General features: G+C 44.4%; 1 protein-coding gene across 1 annotated transcript in view; it reads left to right on the plus strand.

Annotated features, from left to right (window-relative positions):
* The window catches only part of HNRNPLL (heterogeneous nuclear ribonucleoprotein L like), a 36,530-nt gene extending 25,312 nt beyond the window's left edge, over positions 1-11,218 (plus strand). The window contains exon 13 of the mRNA XM_075088474.1: positions 1,388-11,218. Within this exon, the coding sequence (XP_074944575.1) occupies positions 1,388-1,443 (56 nt within the window). The 3' untranslated portion in view covers positions 1,444-11,218. The remainder of the gene's footprint in view (positions 1-1,387) is intronic.
* Positions 11,219-16,940: the final 5,722 nt, after the last annotated feature.

A 16,940-nucleotide genomic window follows, 5' to 3' on the forward strand; every position in this document is an offset into this window, starting at 1 on the left:
TTTCTATCTAAATAACATTTTTTCTCCTTACTTTTTGAGTCAACCTGTGGAATTCAAAATATGCTCTGCAACTTTGAAGTTACGGAAAGATGGGGGAGGGGGTGGAATTGGTTTGGGATAAAAAGAAGGCAGGTAGGAAAAGCATTAATATCCACTGTCATCAGAATAAAACCTAATGGATAATGTCTTACTGAAGCTTTTTATATCTTTCACAATAAGTGCAGAGAAATCTGCAATATCTTTGGGCAGAAGGTTCTTTAAGTTATGCAGTTGACTGCTCTAACTGCTCCTGTAGTGGGTTCTCTTTCAAATGGGAAATTGTGAGGCCAAGCTCCAAACTAGTAAAAATGGAGGTGGAGTTTACCTGCTAAACAAGTACATAATAGGTGAGATCTGCACTGAACAATTAAGATGGCTTACTAGATTAAATGGAATCTTTCCAGGTGTTCACAGACATAACTTTGAATCCAGCTCAGTGTCTTTAAAGTACCTCAGTTATTTTAAACTACCTTCTCCAAACTTACGAATTTTTCTCCCTGTCAAGTGTTAAAAGTTTAAATCTTTCCTGTCCTCCACCCCCAACCCCTTTTGTCCACCTCCTCAATAATGGACTAAGATTACTTAATGGGCAGAATTTTTTAAAGATATTTTGATAGCCTACTGTTCACAACTTCAGATTTATCTCATTTTGGAGAGGTGATAGGAAGTTCTTCTGCTGTTATTTCAACATGAAAAAGACAAACCCTAATGTGTAATCAAATACAGCTATCACAGGAAGACAGTATTTTAAAACAAGGACTGCTGGTTAAGGCTTGCTGTAATAAGATTGTCTGAGGCTGCCTGAACCAGGACTTATCTCCCATTACCCGAGAGGCAAATGTGTGCTGCCATCCATGGGTCTTCGCCGCCTTTCCAAACAGAGGGGGGTTGTTCAGTGCTTTGCTTTCTGGAGAGGCCTGAAGAGTGTGCTGGACATCCTGCTGTTCTTTTCTCAAACACATGTAAATATTGTCCAGTGCCACTCTGCCTCTGATAGAAATGCCACATTCTAAGTCTTGGCTTCCTTAAATACTTATGCATTTTGTCTTTAAAATTGCCTGTTAAATACTAAATAGCCCAGCTAGGAAGGGCAGCAGTAATAATGGTAAAGCCTTTCTTGTGTATAGTACATTTGGAATTCTATGTTTCCTTGTAACCAGATCCATCACTTTGTTTTTATGTCTAAAAATGCTGGTCATCTGGTGTCTGCGGTGGGGATAGGCAGGGAGGTGTGAGCATTAATCTACAGAATTGGTAAATTTGCCAGATTAGGCAAGGTGATATTGATCAGCAGGAGAGCTATGCTCAGTAAAACACCCTGAGTGTGTTACATATTGTCTCCTGACAGATGGCTCCAACCCTTATACCTTGAAGCTTTGTTTCTCTACTTCATCCCATTTATAGAGAAGAGGACAGCATGTTAAGAGCTACGTTCACCTTGATTTGCAAGTTTAAAACTACACCTCGTTCACAGAGCTCTAAAGTGGTGGTTCTAATGTTGCCTTGTTTCAACTTAATTCTAATATCTTTTATCTTGTTTTATAATAAATGGATGTTCCTTCATAAATGCAAAACAGATTTTGTCTTTTTGCCTCTGAGAAGTACGTGTTGTAAGCTTACTACAAAGTTTGTATTTTGTTAGTGTAGTATCTTCAAATGTCTAAAGAAGCACCAGTAGTATAAACAAGAATGTTTTCTTCCAAAAATGAAATATATTTGCATTTTCGATAATGTTAAAGATTAGTATTTTTCCATTTATAGTCTTAATTGGCAGATAGAACTATTACATCAGAATTTTAAATGTAGAATTTGTTTTTCAGTATGTTAAGTAGTGAAGTATGTTGCAATACTAAAAAGCTTGTATTTATAAAATGCTTTAATCAGGTTAATGTTGCACATACCGCATTTTTAGTAGTATAGACATGATTTACAGTTCAAACAAAGCTAATGTAGAAATTTAAGTATGTACATGTGTATGGTGTGAATTCATACTTATTTAAAGTGGTTTGTTTTTTAAAAAAAACTATTTTCCATTTGCATTAGCATGATGCCATCTATAGCTAGTCCCACCATAGGGGCCTTTTAAAAATTAAAATTGCAAGCCTGTATCAATGTGTTCATCCTCATTTTCCATAATTTAAACTTAAAATCTTTGGTGTTTAACATATCCTCGACTTCTTTCTTTTTTTTTTTTTTAATAATGGTTATGACATACTAAATGGTAAAAGTTGGATATGTGAGAAGATTGATCGCAATAGAAACCAAGGCAGTAAAAACAGAACAAAAAACAAGCTCCACCATACTCTCTCATACTTGGACAGTTAATTCAATGTTTTCTTTTGTCTGATACACATCTGTTTATAACCATGGAAGAATTCATAGGGTGAATAGACTTGGCTAGCCTCTCACTTAAACTGAGGTAATTTAGGTGGGATTCAGATAATGTAACTAATTACATGATGTGAAATTAATGAGGTGAGGAAATCTTTCACTTTGGGGAAGATGATTTGTTTTGTCCCAGGAATTTGAAAACTCTGTTCTGTCTTCTGAAACAGGAGTTGTGTCTTACTTGGGCTGAACCCCCAGAAATGAGAATCCAAGCAGGGAAGTCTGGGAGCTGTCATCCTAGGCTCTGTGTTTGTTCCCTTTCTGAATTTGCAGCAAAGTGTTTAGGGCTTCTTCTAGTTCTGTTCTTAGTGATCAGAGAGAAGTTATTTTGTCAGATACTTCATGTTTTATCATACAAGTTCTTTGTGCTGTCTTTATGGATTTTATCCATGTCCATCCTTCTTTGCAAGATTATTTGTGCGGTATGCTTGTCCTTGAGAGATTATGCTGCAGTATGTTTACAGACCATGGGCATTGCACATGTCTTTAAATACAGACTGGATTTTCCCCTTTCTTAATTTCAAGGCAAATCCACCCTATCATACAAGGGAAAGTGTGTCAGCTGTCCTTCTGGTTTTCTCATCAACAATGATTCATTTTTGCCCTGTCTACCTCCGTTTTGTTCATGCTTCAGGTAATGAGTATTTCAGGTATTCAAGCCGGGCTTCTAATTGGGAACTGAAGGACAGCTGCTCTTTGGCAGCTCTTTCTGCATAGGGTTTGAAAGAATACTAGCCTCCTGTCTAGCAGGTGGCAAACTGACTTGTATTTTAGGGGCACTGCTAATATTCTTCTCAGCCCCAGTGCTTTTCCCCCCAGAAATTGCTTCCAGAGAGCTCTAGCGTAGCAAGCTATGTGCCATATCTTGCTGCTTGCCAACAGAAATGCTGGGTACTAGTGAAACGTTCTGTGCTGCGTAGTGTTTTAACTGTAAAAGGTCTCTCCTAGTCATTCATTCTCTTCCATCAACTTGAATGTTCTGTGGAAACCTGTTCTGTCATAACTTGCATTGCTGTTTGTATTCATGTAGTTTCAAAAGTCCGGCTGTATGTAGTTGAGCATTAAAAGTGAGTGACCCTTAAAGCATTCAGGTTTTACAAAAAAAAAAAAAAAAAAAAAAAAAAGCAGCACTTTAATGGTTCAGTGTCATCAGTGTATCACAGCATTCAGTGCCTAAGATGTTCAGGTTCAGGTGAAAGGCATCTTTCCTGGTGGCTACCCAGATAAAACAGAAGACAGACTAGTTTCCAGGTGTATTTGAGAGGACTTGATACCACCTGGAAGTCTGAAGTAAAAAATGAGTAGCCTGTGCAACGTGGGGAAGAGAGGAGACTGAAAAATTGTCCAAACTTCTCTTTCCTTAAAATAATCACCTATTCATGCAGAGTTGAGAATAGGAAAGATTCCTTGGTGTTCTGCTGTAAAAAGAAAATAATGTCTTGTCTTGTTCCTACAAGGATGGATGCTTGTCCTCAGGGAGGAATGAGGTTAGTCTCCTCCTTTCACAAACGAGGTCTGTCTTCACCTATAATCTTGCTCTTTAGAACAAAGCCAAAACAGTGGGGCAGGTGAAGAGTTAGTTGCTCCAAGGGGAGTGAAGTTTGTCTATCATTTGGCAGTGGTATTACTATGCTTGTTAGATTAAAGGTGTCTCAATGCAGTTTTTTTCTGTTGCTTTTGCATAAGCCATACAAGCAAAATAGTGAACATTGCTATGCACATCCCCTGCTTGTAAGCAGCTGACATTCCCACTGTAATATCTTCATATCTGTTCCACTGGTTTTGGTGTTTTGGGTTTGGTTTGTTTTTTGGGGGATATTTTGGGTTTGGTTTTTTTAGTCTATTTTTCCTAATTGATCACCTTTCATTGGAGGTAAATGATATAGAGGTGGAGATCTGTTCATCTTCTCTCATGATACTCTAATCCTTGTTTATATTTGTTTTTGCTTATATCCAAGAAGTGGGAATAGTTGCTTTTTGACTTTCTAGAACATCACAGCAAGATAGAGTGTATCGCTAGGGTGATATAAGAAAAGATTTAGAAGAAACTGTTCAGGAAGTGTTTGGGTGTCCTGCTTTATGAAAGGAATGATACAACTTAATATGGTGTCACTAAGTCTGTCTTCTAGTAAGGGATGTTTGGGCTAAGCTGGCTTGTAACTGGCTGAAACTCTCTTTGTTGTAATTAAATGCAACTTGCTCCTTTTCCTGCTGTGTGTTTTCTTGTGAACAGTGCTTGAATATTATGATGGCTTAGCAGGAGACAGTCTCTTCTGTTAAATAATACATCAAAGTCTGGGAACATGAACATGCTTCCTCAATTTTTTCTTCCCACTTCTGGAATATGTTTAAACGTTTAAACATTGTTGGGATTTTTTTGTGCCCTCTTTTGAAAATACCTTGTATTCTCACGTCTGTAGTTACTAGTGGGTTTTTTAGCCATTCCAGGTTTTTATGTCTACCCAGTCTATTGGTTTATTCCTTTCTGGCAATTGTAGAGGTGGTAATAGTCTCAAAAATAATCTTGTTTGCTTTGGCGTGGCTTTCGCCAGGAATAGTGTGCAAGAAGGCATGGAAAATAAAACACTAGTTATGGGCTAAGCTTCCTGTGAAGAATTCTGGAAGTACGAAATAATATTGTTCTGATTTTGACCTTAAACTAGATGCAGCTGTGCTGCGGTTGAGAGCCTTCGGCCTTCTTGTATCTGATCTATAAAAGGTAACTTAAGAGTCCTGCTGTAAAACTTGCCTTGTAGTGTTTGCATGTTTGATGCTGTGACCAAGCAATGCTCTGGCATGTTGTCATAGAAGAGCTGAATATGTGGCAAAAATGTGTCAGCTTTAAGGAAACAAACCTTGTTGATTTGGGTCCTCTGTTAGCAACAGTCCTGAAGAAAGGGAAAAGTGTAAAGGGAGAACCAGTCTGGTGCTCCACAGAGTGTTTCCCATGTGTTGGTTAGCTGCTGATCGTGTGGTGCTGTCCTACCTCATAGGTTGTGTTGTTCTAAGACCGGTGAGACAGGCCTCACTGAATAACAGCATGAGAGAAGTATGTTGTGTGACCTGATTTATTGTGAAATTCAAGAGTAAATGGAGAATCCTATCTAAGAAAGGGACAAGTGGTGCTGCAAGACCTCCAGAAGGAAGGCTCTAAAGAACAAGGGTGAGCACAGTTCACTAGACCTGCAATTTCTCCCCTGGACTGTGGGGCTGACAAGAGTGAGAGGTAGACATTAAACTGCAGCTGGATGAAGTGGTCTGATATGTGGGATCTCACCTAAGGCCTACCTTATAAGTCAGGTGTTTTTTCACTTCCTTCATTTCTTCTAGCTTGTGCTATTTTTATTCTTAATTGTTAAGACCACATGTTTTAAATTGATCTAGGCTCTTTCCAGCCTACCTTTGTTTCCATAAGGAATGGTCTGGGAGTGGGCTGGAATGTGAAAAATAGTATTCATGGGGGAATTCTGAGTTGAGAAATACTTGGTGTCATTCTTTACCTGTAAAACAACAGATTTCCTTTCTTTTTTTTTTTTCCTCACCTCTTAAACCTTATGCATGCTAAGTGAGTAGTAAGACAGTATCTTCTCGTTAGCACCATTAAAATTTACCCTTGTGGAGGGGGGTGATTAGATGTGGTAATGTGGTGTTTCTAGAATGCCATTCACGTTCATTACAAAAGCTGGCAGGGGCATAGTCCGAGATGAAAATAAGCTGAAACAAAAAGCTTTTGAGGATTTAGGGTGATGAGGCCCCCAAGTTCTACTGCTAAAGCATCTGATTTGATAAAGGGTGAAGAGCTTCCATTTCTAGACAGTTGTTATCGTCAGGTTAAAAGAACAAAATATTGCGTTCCATTAAGTCTCCTAATGCGTAATACTCTTTCACTGTTAAAAATAGAAGATTTCTTTCTCCAAGGATTGTAATTCCCACAGGATGTGGAGGAACCTAATGCAGCCAGATTACTTGTGCTGTGCTCTGGCCATGTCCCTCTAAAGGAAATAACCTCAGTCCCTTTTCTTGTGTTCAGAAAGCTTTGGTATCTGTCCTGTGCCAGGCCTTCCTGTGCTGGCTTTCGACAGGCAGCTCCCTGGGCTAGAGCCACACATTAATTCAGATAGGTTCTCTGCTCTTCCTCTTCGCTGTTGCAGCTGCTGATGCGAGGTCTTAATTTCTGGCATGATTTGTTTAATTTTTCCTTCTCTGGTGTTCATGGAGGAGCTGTAGACTGAGTGGGTCTTCATGCAAGGGAATGAGTACTCCTGCAGGAATGTGCCAGGGAGCCATGAGCTATTAAAAAGGCAAGATAATTAACCTTCTTTTCCAAAGCATCCGGGATCCAGGAATACAAATTAGTCCTGGCAGGGGCAGTGTAGCAGTATTCAGAACAAAACACTGAAATGGGCTTGTAGCATGCAGGATGGCTGAGGTTGGCAGTTGCTGCAGAATACAGGATGTAATTATTCAATTTCATATAAGACATTACCTGTTCATTTATTTTCTCTTGCCACCTTCTTTCCAAGTGTGGTCTCATCCTTCTTCAAGCTAGTAAGAAAACTAAATTGCAGATGTTTGCGCTTCACTGAAATTTAAGTGGGTAGTAGTTAAATAAGCCCCCATAAGTTATTAGTTGGAGTGCTTTCTTAATAAAACTCTCCTCTCCTGAATTTTCTGTCACTTAGGCCATTAATGCAGACTTTGGATATTTGAGGAAGCACAATCTGTACTAGTTGATGCTTTCTCATACATCTTAGTGTAATGTAGCTTACACTTATATCTAAGTGTAAACTTCTGGCCATTTTAAAATTACTGGCACGGATGCAGGGATTTGCATGTAATATAGATTATGCTTCTATTTTCTCTTCTGTTAACCACAGCACTGGAACTGCTAAATCAGATTAAATCAGTGGGCTTTAGATAAGCATCCTGTCGAAAGGCTTCAGAAGAGTGTCTAAGAAATAGCCTGGTCAGACAGTGACCTGGGTAATCTTTTTTGAAGTTACTGTATGGCTTCTGTCTAGTTTAAGGTGGGAATCCCACTCACTGAGCTTTTAATCTCACTTACCTATCTTCTTAGGGGCACTTTAAATCCAAAACAAACTTCTGAGTTCTGAGGATAGAGCTCAAACTGGAATATTTTAGTTATACTTAAATATGTTCCTCTTGCCCAGTAATTCTGTGGAGGTTTTTCATCTTTTTGTTGCTATAAAAACAAAGGCTTGTCTGTGCCTTTTTAAGGATCCTTTTTGTGCCTCTAACTTCCATTTTTGTGTCCTGTTAATGAGAACTAACCACAGGATTCCAGATTAGGACTGTGCTATTGACTGATTTCAAAGCATTTCAGAGTAGCATGTTCTCTAGTCTTGCATTTTTTTCTGGTATAGTTTTCATCTAACAATAAAAAACCTTCTACCCTAGTAGTCTAAAGGGAAATTTTCTCTCATGAAGAGAAATGAAGTGATAATATTTCCCCATGTCTTTCAGGATACGGACGCCAAGTTCAGAGCTAAGTGTGACCCTGTTCTTGCCTTCTCCAGCATAGACTATAACACACCGTTTATGTTTGAGTGTTGCTTCAACTTGCCCCTGCCATTACCTCCAGCGTCTGCATCTTCGATGACCCTGTCACTGGAAAAAAAAAACCTGAGCTCGCTCTTTTTATCTCCCAAAGCTTCCAAACAAAGCTTGTCAACTGTCTGCTTTCTGCACATTTTGAAACTTCCTAAGAAATAGTGCAGGGATATTCAGGGATGCAGGGACAACAGAAGCTATTCTTTCAGACTGGCTGGAAGGAATGAGTGGTAGCTTGTGCTGGCCTCAGGACGATCTCTTTTGTTTTCAGAAATTAAAAAAAAAAAAAAAAAAAGACTCAGCTTTCCAGGAGCTCTGCTTTGTAGACCTTTCTGGAGAATGCCTGGCTAAGGATAAACCTCCATTCATACTGAGGACAGAGCAGTTCAGAAACCCTGATCGCATGAGTTCATCTACAGATGTATGTGGGGTCAGGCCTCATGTTCCAAGGGAACAGTTGCTTTTTTTCTTGTAGCATGCTGCGATCCCAACAGCCTTGGCAGGAGACCTACCTCCGATAAGCTGCTCATAGATAACCAGTGTTTGAGAGAGGCTAGTCTTTAAACTGCTTTAGAAGCAGTCACTTCTCATGTGAAGCTGCTCTTAAGCCATTTTGCAAGCACTTATGCTGCTTCTATCTTGTACTCATCTTGAGGTGCTGATATCCCCCATTTCCCCAGTCATTGTGTGTCTGCCTGTACCCTCTGTTGGCCTGGTTCCTGTTAAAGACCATGAAGATCAGCATTCCAAACAGTCATCCTCTTCTGTGCCTGCTTTGAGCTGTGTATGAGGTTTGAGTTTAGCTCCTGAACTAAGGAGGGTGGGAGCCTGCCCTGACACAGCAAAGCGCCAAAAACAAATTGCCCAGAACTCCTAGTTTTGCAAGTAGCTCAGAAACTTGTCCACACTTGTCCTTGCAGCTCAGTGAGGAGTCTATTTACCTTTTGCAAAACACTGCCAATAACCCTGAATTGGCTTTGTAGCCAGGGCTATGCAACAAAGAGAATGAGCTGATAATGACTGCATTTTGCTTTGTTTGTCGTTTCTAAATACAGACCAAATTTCACTGCTGAGATCTGAGGAAATGGTGGGTGGAGAGGCTGACCTCTGTTCACCTGGGAGATACTGTTCTTATCTCCTCTGTTAACACGGAGATGACCAAAGGAGCAAGAGAAACGAGCTTTGGCTCCTGATCGTGCCAACAGTACAGAACCACCACAAATGTCTGTGCTGCTGTCGTGTAGAGCAGAGCAGCTTTCAGAGCAAGTCTGGCTGAGGTTTTCATAGACAGGTGTCTGGTAGATTGCTGTAAAATGGAATTCTTTCATGCTATTTAGGTAGCTTGGGCTTGGTACAAGGTAGCTCTGTGTACCTGGCTTGCATACGATGAATGCATGAGGCCCAAGATCTTTGACTTCCCTCTTTGTTTTCTTGCCAGTTCTTCCTTGCCAGTGAAGTGGTGAGAGTAGCTTGTCCCTGTAGCATGCCTACACAGTTTGCTTGACTGTGTGGATTGCATTGGTCCTTACAGGCACAGTCAGCATGCCTGCCCTTGTCCTCAGGCAAGTCATCGCTTCACAGGGGAATGTCATTGGACTGGTGGTTGCATCGCGTGGAGCTGATGTTGTGTGAATAACCTGCCTGTGTCTGGGTTTTGCCTGCTGGGCTGTGTGGGGCCAGTAGATACTGTTTACTGCCAGGAATCTGGTGAGAGTGAGGAGATGAGGACAGTGAAAGATAGAGCAGCTATTGCTGCAAAGGCACCTTTCAACTACTCTACAGACCTTTTGCCTCTCCTCCCTCTCCTATTTCAGGGCCTATGGTTCTGGCTATAAATAAATGATACAATATTTAATAAAGAGGATGCAAAAATGGCTTTAGATAGTACGTAGACTTGAATTGCCTTTGTGCCAGGCACAGGCCCAGCTGATGCAATCCTGGGTTGCCCTGCTTATCTGAAATATAAAAGGCTGCCGTGGAGCAATGGGCAGGATCCTGAGTGGGGCCTGTTCAGGACCAAGCACCTTCAGGTCTGCTGTTATTGGACTTCTGCAGCATTTCAACTGATTTCCTCTCTGGACCAGACACCTGATCGTCTGAAATGCTTCCTGGCACCCATTCCTCAATTTACTTGTTCTGTCAGTTGAAGCAGGAAACTTACTATCTCAAAGTAGCAGGCATAGATTAAAAAAAAATTTTTTTTTTAAATTATTTCCTCTGTGTGTGCAGCTCTCATCTTCCCTCTCTCCCTGTGGTGAGCTGAGTTAGCAGGGAGGAACCTCTCTTTTGGGCCTGTCCTGCCTAGCAGCAAAGGTGGACCACTGCTTCCCAGGACTGAGGGACACTTGCTGCAAGGTGAATGGCTGACACTGTCTTGTTAGTGTGTTCATGCAGCACTGAAGGCCAGCTGGAGCAAGAACATTGCATTCAGAAGTGCTTGGCGTGGGATTGAGCTTCAGCAATGACTGGTCTTGGGGGTGGAACTCACTGAAATTAAGACAATCTGGCCTGGAGATTGTCAGGCAAATAATGGACAATGACTTCAGCCTGCAAGAAGCAGTCCTTGGTAAGCGTCAACCTGGATGCATACCTGGATGCTGTCTCTGAATTACTTCCCATCTCCAACATCCTCTGAGGCCCAGCAAATGAATTCGATGTGTTTCTCTTTCCTGACTGCCTGCAGTGTGATCTTCCACTGCACTGCACCTGACCAAGCCTGGCCTAGCCGCAGTTTACACCAGTGTAAAACAGGACTTTTTTCTGCACAGGGGATAGCATGAGGATAATCCAAATTATGTAAAAGCACTGCTATGAAGTGGGTTGGTGAAACTGTGTTAAGCCCCTTTGCAGGCACAATACCAGACTGAAGGAAGTGAAGTCAAATACAGGCCAAAGGAGCTCTGAAAAGGCATGTGTGAGTGGGGTGTGATGGCCATTGGCAAATCCCCTTGAAACCAAATTCAGTTTAACTTTCTTGAGTGTCCCTGAATATTCTACTGCTGTTGTAACAAGCTAAATTTTCTCCTAGAAAAAGCTGCAGAGCAACTATGAGCAAGTCCCATCTTAGTGCCCTTGGAAATGCATCAGATGGACAATTTTAGCCTAGTAATAAAGTTGCTGTCTGCGTTGCTCAAACTGCTCTGTGGGGGCCATGTGCACATGCTGCATCTCCTCAGCCTCTGTTGCTCAAGGAATTACAAATAAAATGCTTCTTTTGGTTCCTGCTGCCTTTGTGCTACTTTCACCCTGGCTTGTGCTGCAGTGTGCTGGGACTTGTATGGCCTTTCCCACTTGCCCTTGGGGCTTTTTCACTGCACCACTTGCATCCTAGATTGTCCCCCTGGGATGCCTCTTGGCCTGTGTTCAGTCCCCTCTTGGGCTGTGGGTGGAAGATGCACAAAACAACCTGATGGTTCCCAGTGGGAGCAAATGGCTTATGGCAGCTGAGAGTGAGCAGGCTTCTGCCTGCCATGTAGAAAATCAGGGACCATTCCATCAACTCTACTTTTGGACCAGGAGAATTAGGACATGAGCCACTACTGTTGTTTCTCTGTTAGTTTCTCTGTTAGTGTCTCTGGGTGGATAAACAGGCTTTGTGTCCCTCTAGTGCTTCAAGGGGGCAGGGGCTGGCAGGGTGGGGAATGAGTCCTGCTTTTTCCTCCCCTAGGTCCAGGCTTGGGGCTCCCTGAGCCAGTCCTGGCAGGGAGAGCTGAGCAGGGCCTGCCCTGCTAGTAGGTGGCAGGAAATTCAGGTCCCTTTGCTCCGAGTTCAGCACCAGGGAGTGTGTGTTGACTTCTCCCTGGCATTTCACCTGGTGGTAGGAGTCTGCAGCCCAAGGCTGGCTGCTGAACTGGGGACAGTGAAATAGAATCATTAAGGTTGGAAAAGACCTCTAGGATCATTAAGTCCAACCGTCAGCCCAAAACTACCATGTCTCCTAAACCATGCCCTGAAGTGCCACATCTACATGTCTTTTAAATACCTCCAGGTATCTTACACAAGCACAAATCTTACACAAAATCTGTCTTAAGTAGGTTTTACACTGCTTTTGGTTTGTGCTTGTAGGCTGAGGTAGTGGGATGCTATCCTACAGCATCTGCACTGTATCACCAGCCGGAATGTACAAAGCTAGATGTGCAAATTTATTCACTAGAATGGCTGCTCCAGCTCATGGGGGCAATTTGCTGAGACATCTGTGAGTGAGAAGAGGGACTATACAGTGTGCCAAGGACAGCAAGCACGTATGTTGCTGAACACAGCTATGCTTTGGAGAGGGCAGTGTGTAAGGTTGTTTCTCTAGAAACCCATATCTGCCTTGGGAATCAACTCTGGGTTATAGAGAAACATCCCAAGTTGGAAAACTTGATGTCTGGATCTCTCCTACAGTCTTGCCAGCTCCAGGGTGTGAGCTAAGACATCCCTGCAACCCCTCTCCCAAGAGCAGCATTGCAAAAGAGCTCCACTGGGTAACCCAGAAACCTGGATTTGATTCTACTTGTGTAAGCAATCTAATCCATCAGGCAAGGGAGGATATTTCACTTCTCTTCCCTGAGGGAGCTGATGTGCTTCCAAACATGCACAAATGCCCTTGGTACTTCAATAATAATGGATAAACGGCAGCCTGGTATAGGAAGAACAGATCTTGCAAGACAAATGTGGTTGTTTCCACTGGGGACAGAATGGGAAAGGATACAACAACCAAAGGTGTGAGTGGTGCCTATAACGGCCTGGGACCTCTGAGGAGTATTTGTTAAATAAATGCAAAGAGGTGCATCGAGAGGCATGAGAAAGCTGGCTGTCACAGTGGCACAAGCAGAGCCCAGAAGAGATCATGGTCCCCTGTGGGGCAAGACATCTGCCTCAGAGGGCTCACAAAAGAGATGCAGAGCCTGCAGGTTTACCTGGAGGGGGTGGTGCTGGGTCCCATTCCCTTTCCTTCTGGTTTTCCTCCAGGCTCTGCCTGTCCCACCTACTACGGTGGGGGTGCCTGGGAAATGATGGCAGAGGTGGAGTTGTGTCTGCCTCCCTGGCTCCTGTGCTGGCTGTCAGATTGTCCTGCTCCCAAGCTGTGCATGCCCTGTGGGCTCTGTCTGGATCTCACCCCACACAGGGAGCAGCCAGCCCTGCCTGGCTGAAGCTTTCTTCAAGGAGGAAGGAGGCCTGTGTTGTAATAATGGGCTGTAGAAGGAAGACATGGTTGAGGGAGAAGCATTAACACTAGTGGAGACTGCCTTGAGCCAGAGCAGGAGCCTGGCAAAGGCTTGGTTGGGCCAGCCATGTGCTGTCAAGCTCTGGCTGTTGTCTGGATTTCCTAGTGTTATTTTCACTCCTGGCGAAGAATGGGGCCACCTTCAAACTTGGAGCCAGATCGCTTATAGCCAAAATAAAACAGTTGTTTTGATACCGGATAAACCATGTTGATTATTTGGGGAAAATTTCCACCTTTTTGTTTTCCATCCTCATTACATGTAACAAAAATAGACTTTAAAGAGGGTTTCAGAACAAGAATGATACATCAGTTGTATGGCAGCTGCATAGTGCAGTGAATACCTGAGCCCACTGGAAAGCTGTTCCTTTGCCTTCCCTCTGTGGCTTTAGCTAGGGCTTGCTCCTGCTCTGTTTTCCTTCTGGATTTGCTCTTTTTTGGTTTTCCTTTCATCTGTGCTCCTTTCTTTCAGGACAGGGCACGTGTTTTCTGAGGGTCAGCCCAGAGCAAGAGGTCACAGTCTCTTCGGTGTTTAACCCTGGCCACAGATTTTGTAACTTTCAGGGGAAAAGAAGAACCAACCTCAGTTTGGCATTTCTAGTAACCCTCTGCCTCTGGGCTGTGAGAGCCCCTTTCTCTGTGTCTCTTGCACAAACTGCCTCACTGCTCCAGGGCTGCTCACTGTGCTGCCCCTGCTGTCTCGCTGGGGACAGGAGTCAAGGGAAAGTGCAGGGCAGCTGCCAGCATCCCCACTCGCCAGGCAGTGAACTTCATGACATTTGTCCTGCTGGCCTGGGCGAGAAGCGGAGCTTGGGGTTTCAACCTTTTCTGTGCCAGGACACCTCCAATACTTGTGACTCAGTGGATGCCTCCTGCCATGCAGCGTAGCAGGTTGTCTTTAAGGGTTAAAGCAGTGCTGGATCAGTGTGATCGGATGGGAAAAGCAACTGTTAGCTCCTGCCCTTTGAGCAGGGTAGAAACTCCTGCTCACAGACAGCTGGAGGAGCAGCCTGATAAACACAGCCATATGAATATGTGATAAGGGAGCACTTGTACCTGGACACGATCCTTGGGCAAACCCTTTGCCCAGACCTGTTAAACACCCTGCCATACAGTGAGCGTGTGGCGATCCCTAACCCGCAGCCTCCTGCACTTGCAGCGTGACCTGAAGCTGCTTCCCTTGGGGGTTTGCTGCCAGCTGTGGTTTGCTGCAGAGGCAAAGTGCAAAGGCATCTCTTGCATCACACAGGAGGGGGTGATGGCCAGGCTGGGGCTGTCCCTGCTAGCAGGAGCACTGCAGGCCCCAGGAGCATGATCTGGTGCTGTGGCACTGGCTCCCTCCCTTGCAGCAAAACCAGGGATAGGCCATGGCAGCTTCAGCCAGAGTGCCTGTAGCATTACTGCATTCAAACTGGCTCCTTGCTTAGCTTGGCTCTTTCAGAATCTGATCCAAGCCAGAGACCTTGCTGCCCAGCTGGAGCAGAGCTCTTGCACCCCAGGAAGGCTGAGGAGGTCCCAGCCCACCCAGCAGCAGCAGCACACCAGGGTACACCCCAAGCCTGCTTTGCATTGCAAAGCACTGGGCATGCACTTTTAAGATCCAAGGACCAGATCCAAAGCAATTCCCCATTGCCTGTAAATGAAGCAGACTAGCTTTGCAAAATCAAAATATTCCCAGCAAGCCAAAGCTGCTTCCTCCAGCTGATATTCAACTTGCCTGAGGGGAGGGCAGTTTGCCTTTGGAACAGCCAAAATGTTTTCTGTGTTAAAGGCCCAGCTCACCTCAGTGAAAGCTCTGACAACTTGTGCCACCTATTTATAAGGCAGCTTGTAATAATAAAATAATAAAACAAATAATAAAAATAATAAAACTATAATATTTGTTTAAGTAACCTGTTAAAAACACATTAATTAATCCTTTTATTCTTTTCTTCCCTACCAGAGAAATTAGTAAGGCATGGTTTCAGGTGAGCTCTGATAGCTGCTTGCTGCTGCAGGCTGCAGAGGGGTCAGGCATAGTGGCAGCTCTGGGACTCAGCATCCCTCCATGCTGCTCACTGGGCACTGCAGGAACACCCCTGTGCCTCGTTTGTGTATCATCTCCCAGTGCTGGCACATGCAGACCTTAGGCTCAGTAATACAGCACCCTGCTTCTCAGAGAGCATCACTCCTCTTTAGCGTCTGGTTAATGGTTAGACTTAATTACATTGCAGCAGTTGGCTCCCCGGCCCAGCTGTGGAAAGAGTCACGAATTTTAAATACCGGGTTTTCTCATCTTGCCCTTTGAACCTATTTTTGCTGTGGCTGTTGGTAAACCATGTGCTCCTGAGCTCAGGCTGCTGCAAAATCCTCTATTGCCTGCTGTATTCCTGAGCAGGTACATCTTTGTAAGCTGTACAAAAGTAGTGTTTGATTTAAGTTGGCATGTATGGCTGAAGGCAGGAGGCTGATTTCAGCTCAGTTTGGTGTAGAATTGCCACCTGCTTTATTACGGACTCATAAAAGTGCTGGTGGGAAGGGGCCTGTGGAGGTCTGTGATCCAGCCAACCCTTGGAGCAGGACTGTTGCCAGCACTGGGTCAGAGCAGCTGGGGCTCTGCAGAGCTAAGGCTGAAAAAATTCCAAGGATGGAGACCTCTCCTCTCTGGGTACATGTCCCAGGGCTGCACCGTCCTTCCAGGGAAGGAGCTTTTCCTAATGCCCCACCTGAACTGTCTAGATTGCAATCTCTGCCTCTTGCTTCATGTTATATTGTCTTGACCTACTGCAAAGACTTTGGCTCCGTCCTCCCTGTATCTGCCCTCCAAGTCACTGTAGACTTCTGCTAGATCACCCCAACCTCCTCTCCTTCCCAACTAACCAAGCCAGCCATCTCCACCTCTCTTAATAAGCAGTGTCTCCTGACCTCAGCCAGCCTGGTGGCCTCCCCAGCTTTCCTCTCTGCTTCCCAGCAGATCCATGCTCATCCTGGAGGGGCTGAGACCTGCTGAAGGGATGTTTAGACCCAGAACAGGCTGAAGTCAAGCTCAGAAACAAGCTCCTTAATGCATCTGCTCGAATAAGGCTTCAGGAGAACCTGGTTTAGATTGATTTTTGAATTAGATGTTTCTGAACCAGCTGGCAAGTGCCCAGCAGTGATAAGCAAGGCCTGCCCCCTCCTTGCAACATTGCAGCATCCTTCTGACCACTGAGGGCTATAGGGCACTGCCCTGAATTGTCTCCCAGACATGTGAAGGAGCATCTTCCTGCAAGCAACAGTGAGGGGACATGACCAGCACAAGGCTGAAATGCCCCAAGCCCCAGACTAAGTGGGGCTCTCCAGAGCAGCAGGCACCTCTCGCTGCCTCCTGGGCACTGTCCACTCCTGCTGGGGCAGAGCCAAAGGGCTCAGCTGCTCCCAGACCCCAGAGGCAGTGTGGTTGGACCCCAGGGGAGCTGTTGTAGCTGGCTTGCCCTGCTCAAGGCCAGCTCATCCATCTTCACCTTGCCAGCAAAGCTCATCCTGCCATGAAGAGATTAATGTAGTGCTTTAGATGGATACCAGGGAGTATGGGGGCTTTGTAGGGTCAGCCTGGACATGTCAGCCAGCATTAAGCTTTCTCCCCTTCTCCCCTCTGTAGGACTGGGATGTGCTGGGCAGTCCATTCCTACCCAGAGCTACTCGGTCCCTGTTGATCACTCCTCTCTGAAGGATGGTGTCAGATGCCCAAGGCTACTTCCCCCCAAGGTCTGAAAGA

This window comes from Phalacrocorax aristotelis, chromosome 3 (assembly GCF_949628215.1).
Source record: "Phalacrocorax aristotelis chromosome 3, bGulAri2.1, whole genome shotgun sequence".
Lineage (NCBI taxonomy): Eukaryota > Metazoa > Chordata > Aves > Suliformes > Phalacrocoracidae > Phalacrocorax > Phalacrocorax aristotelis.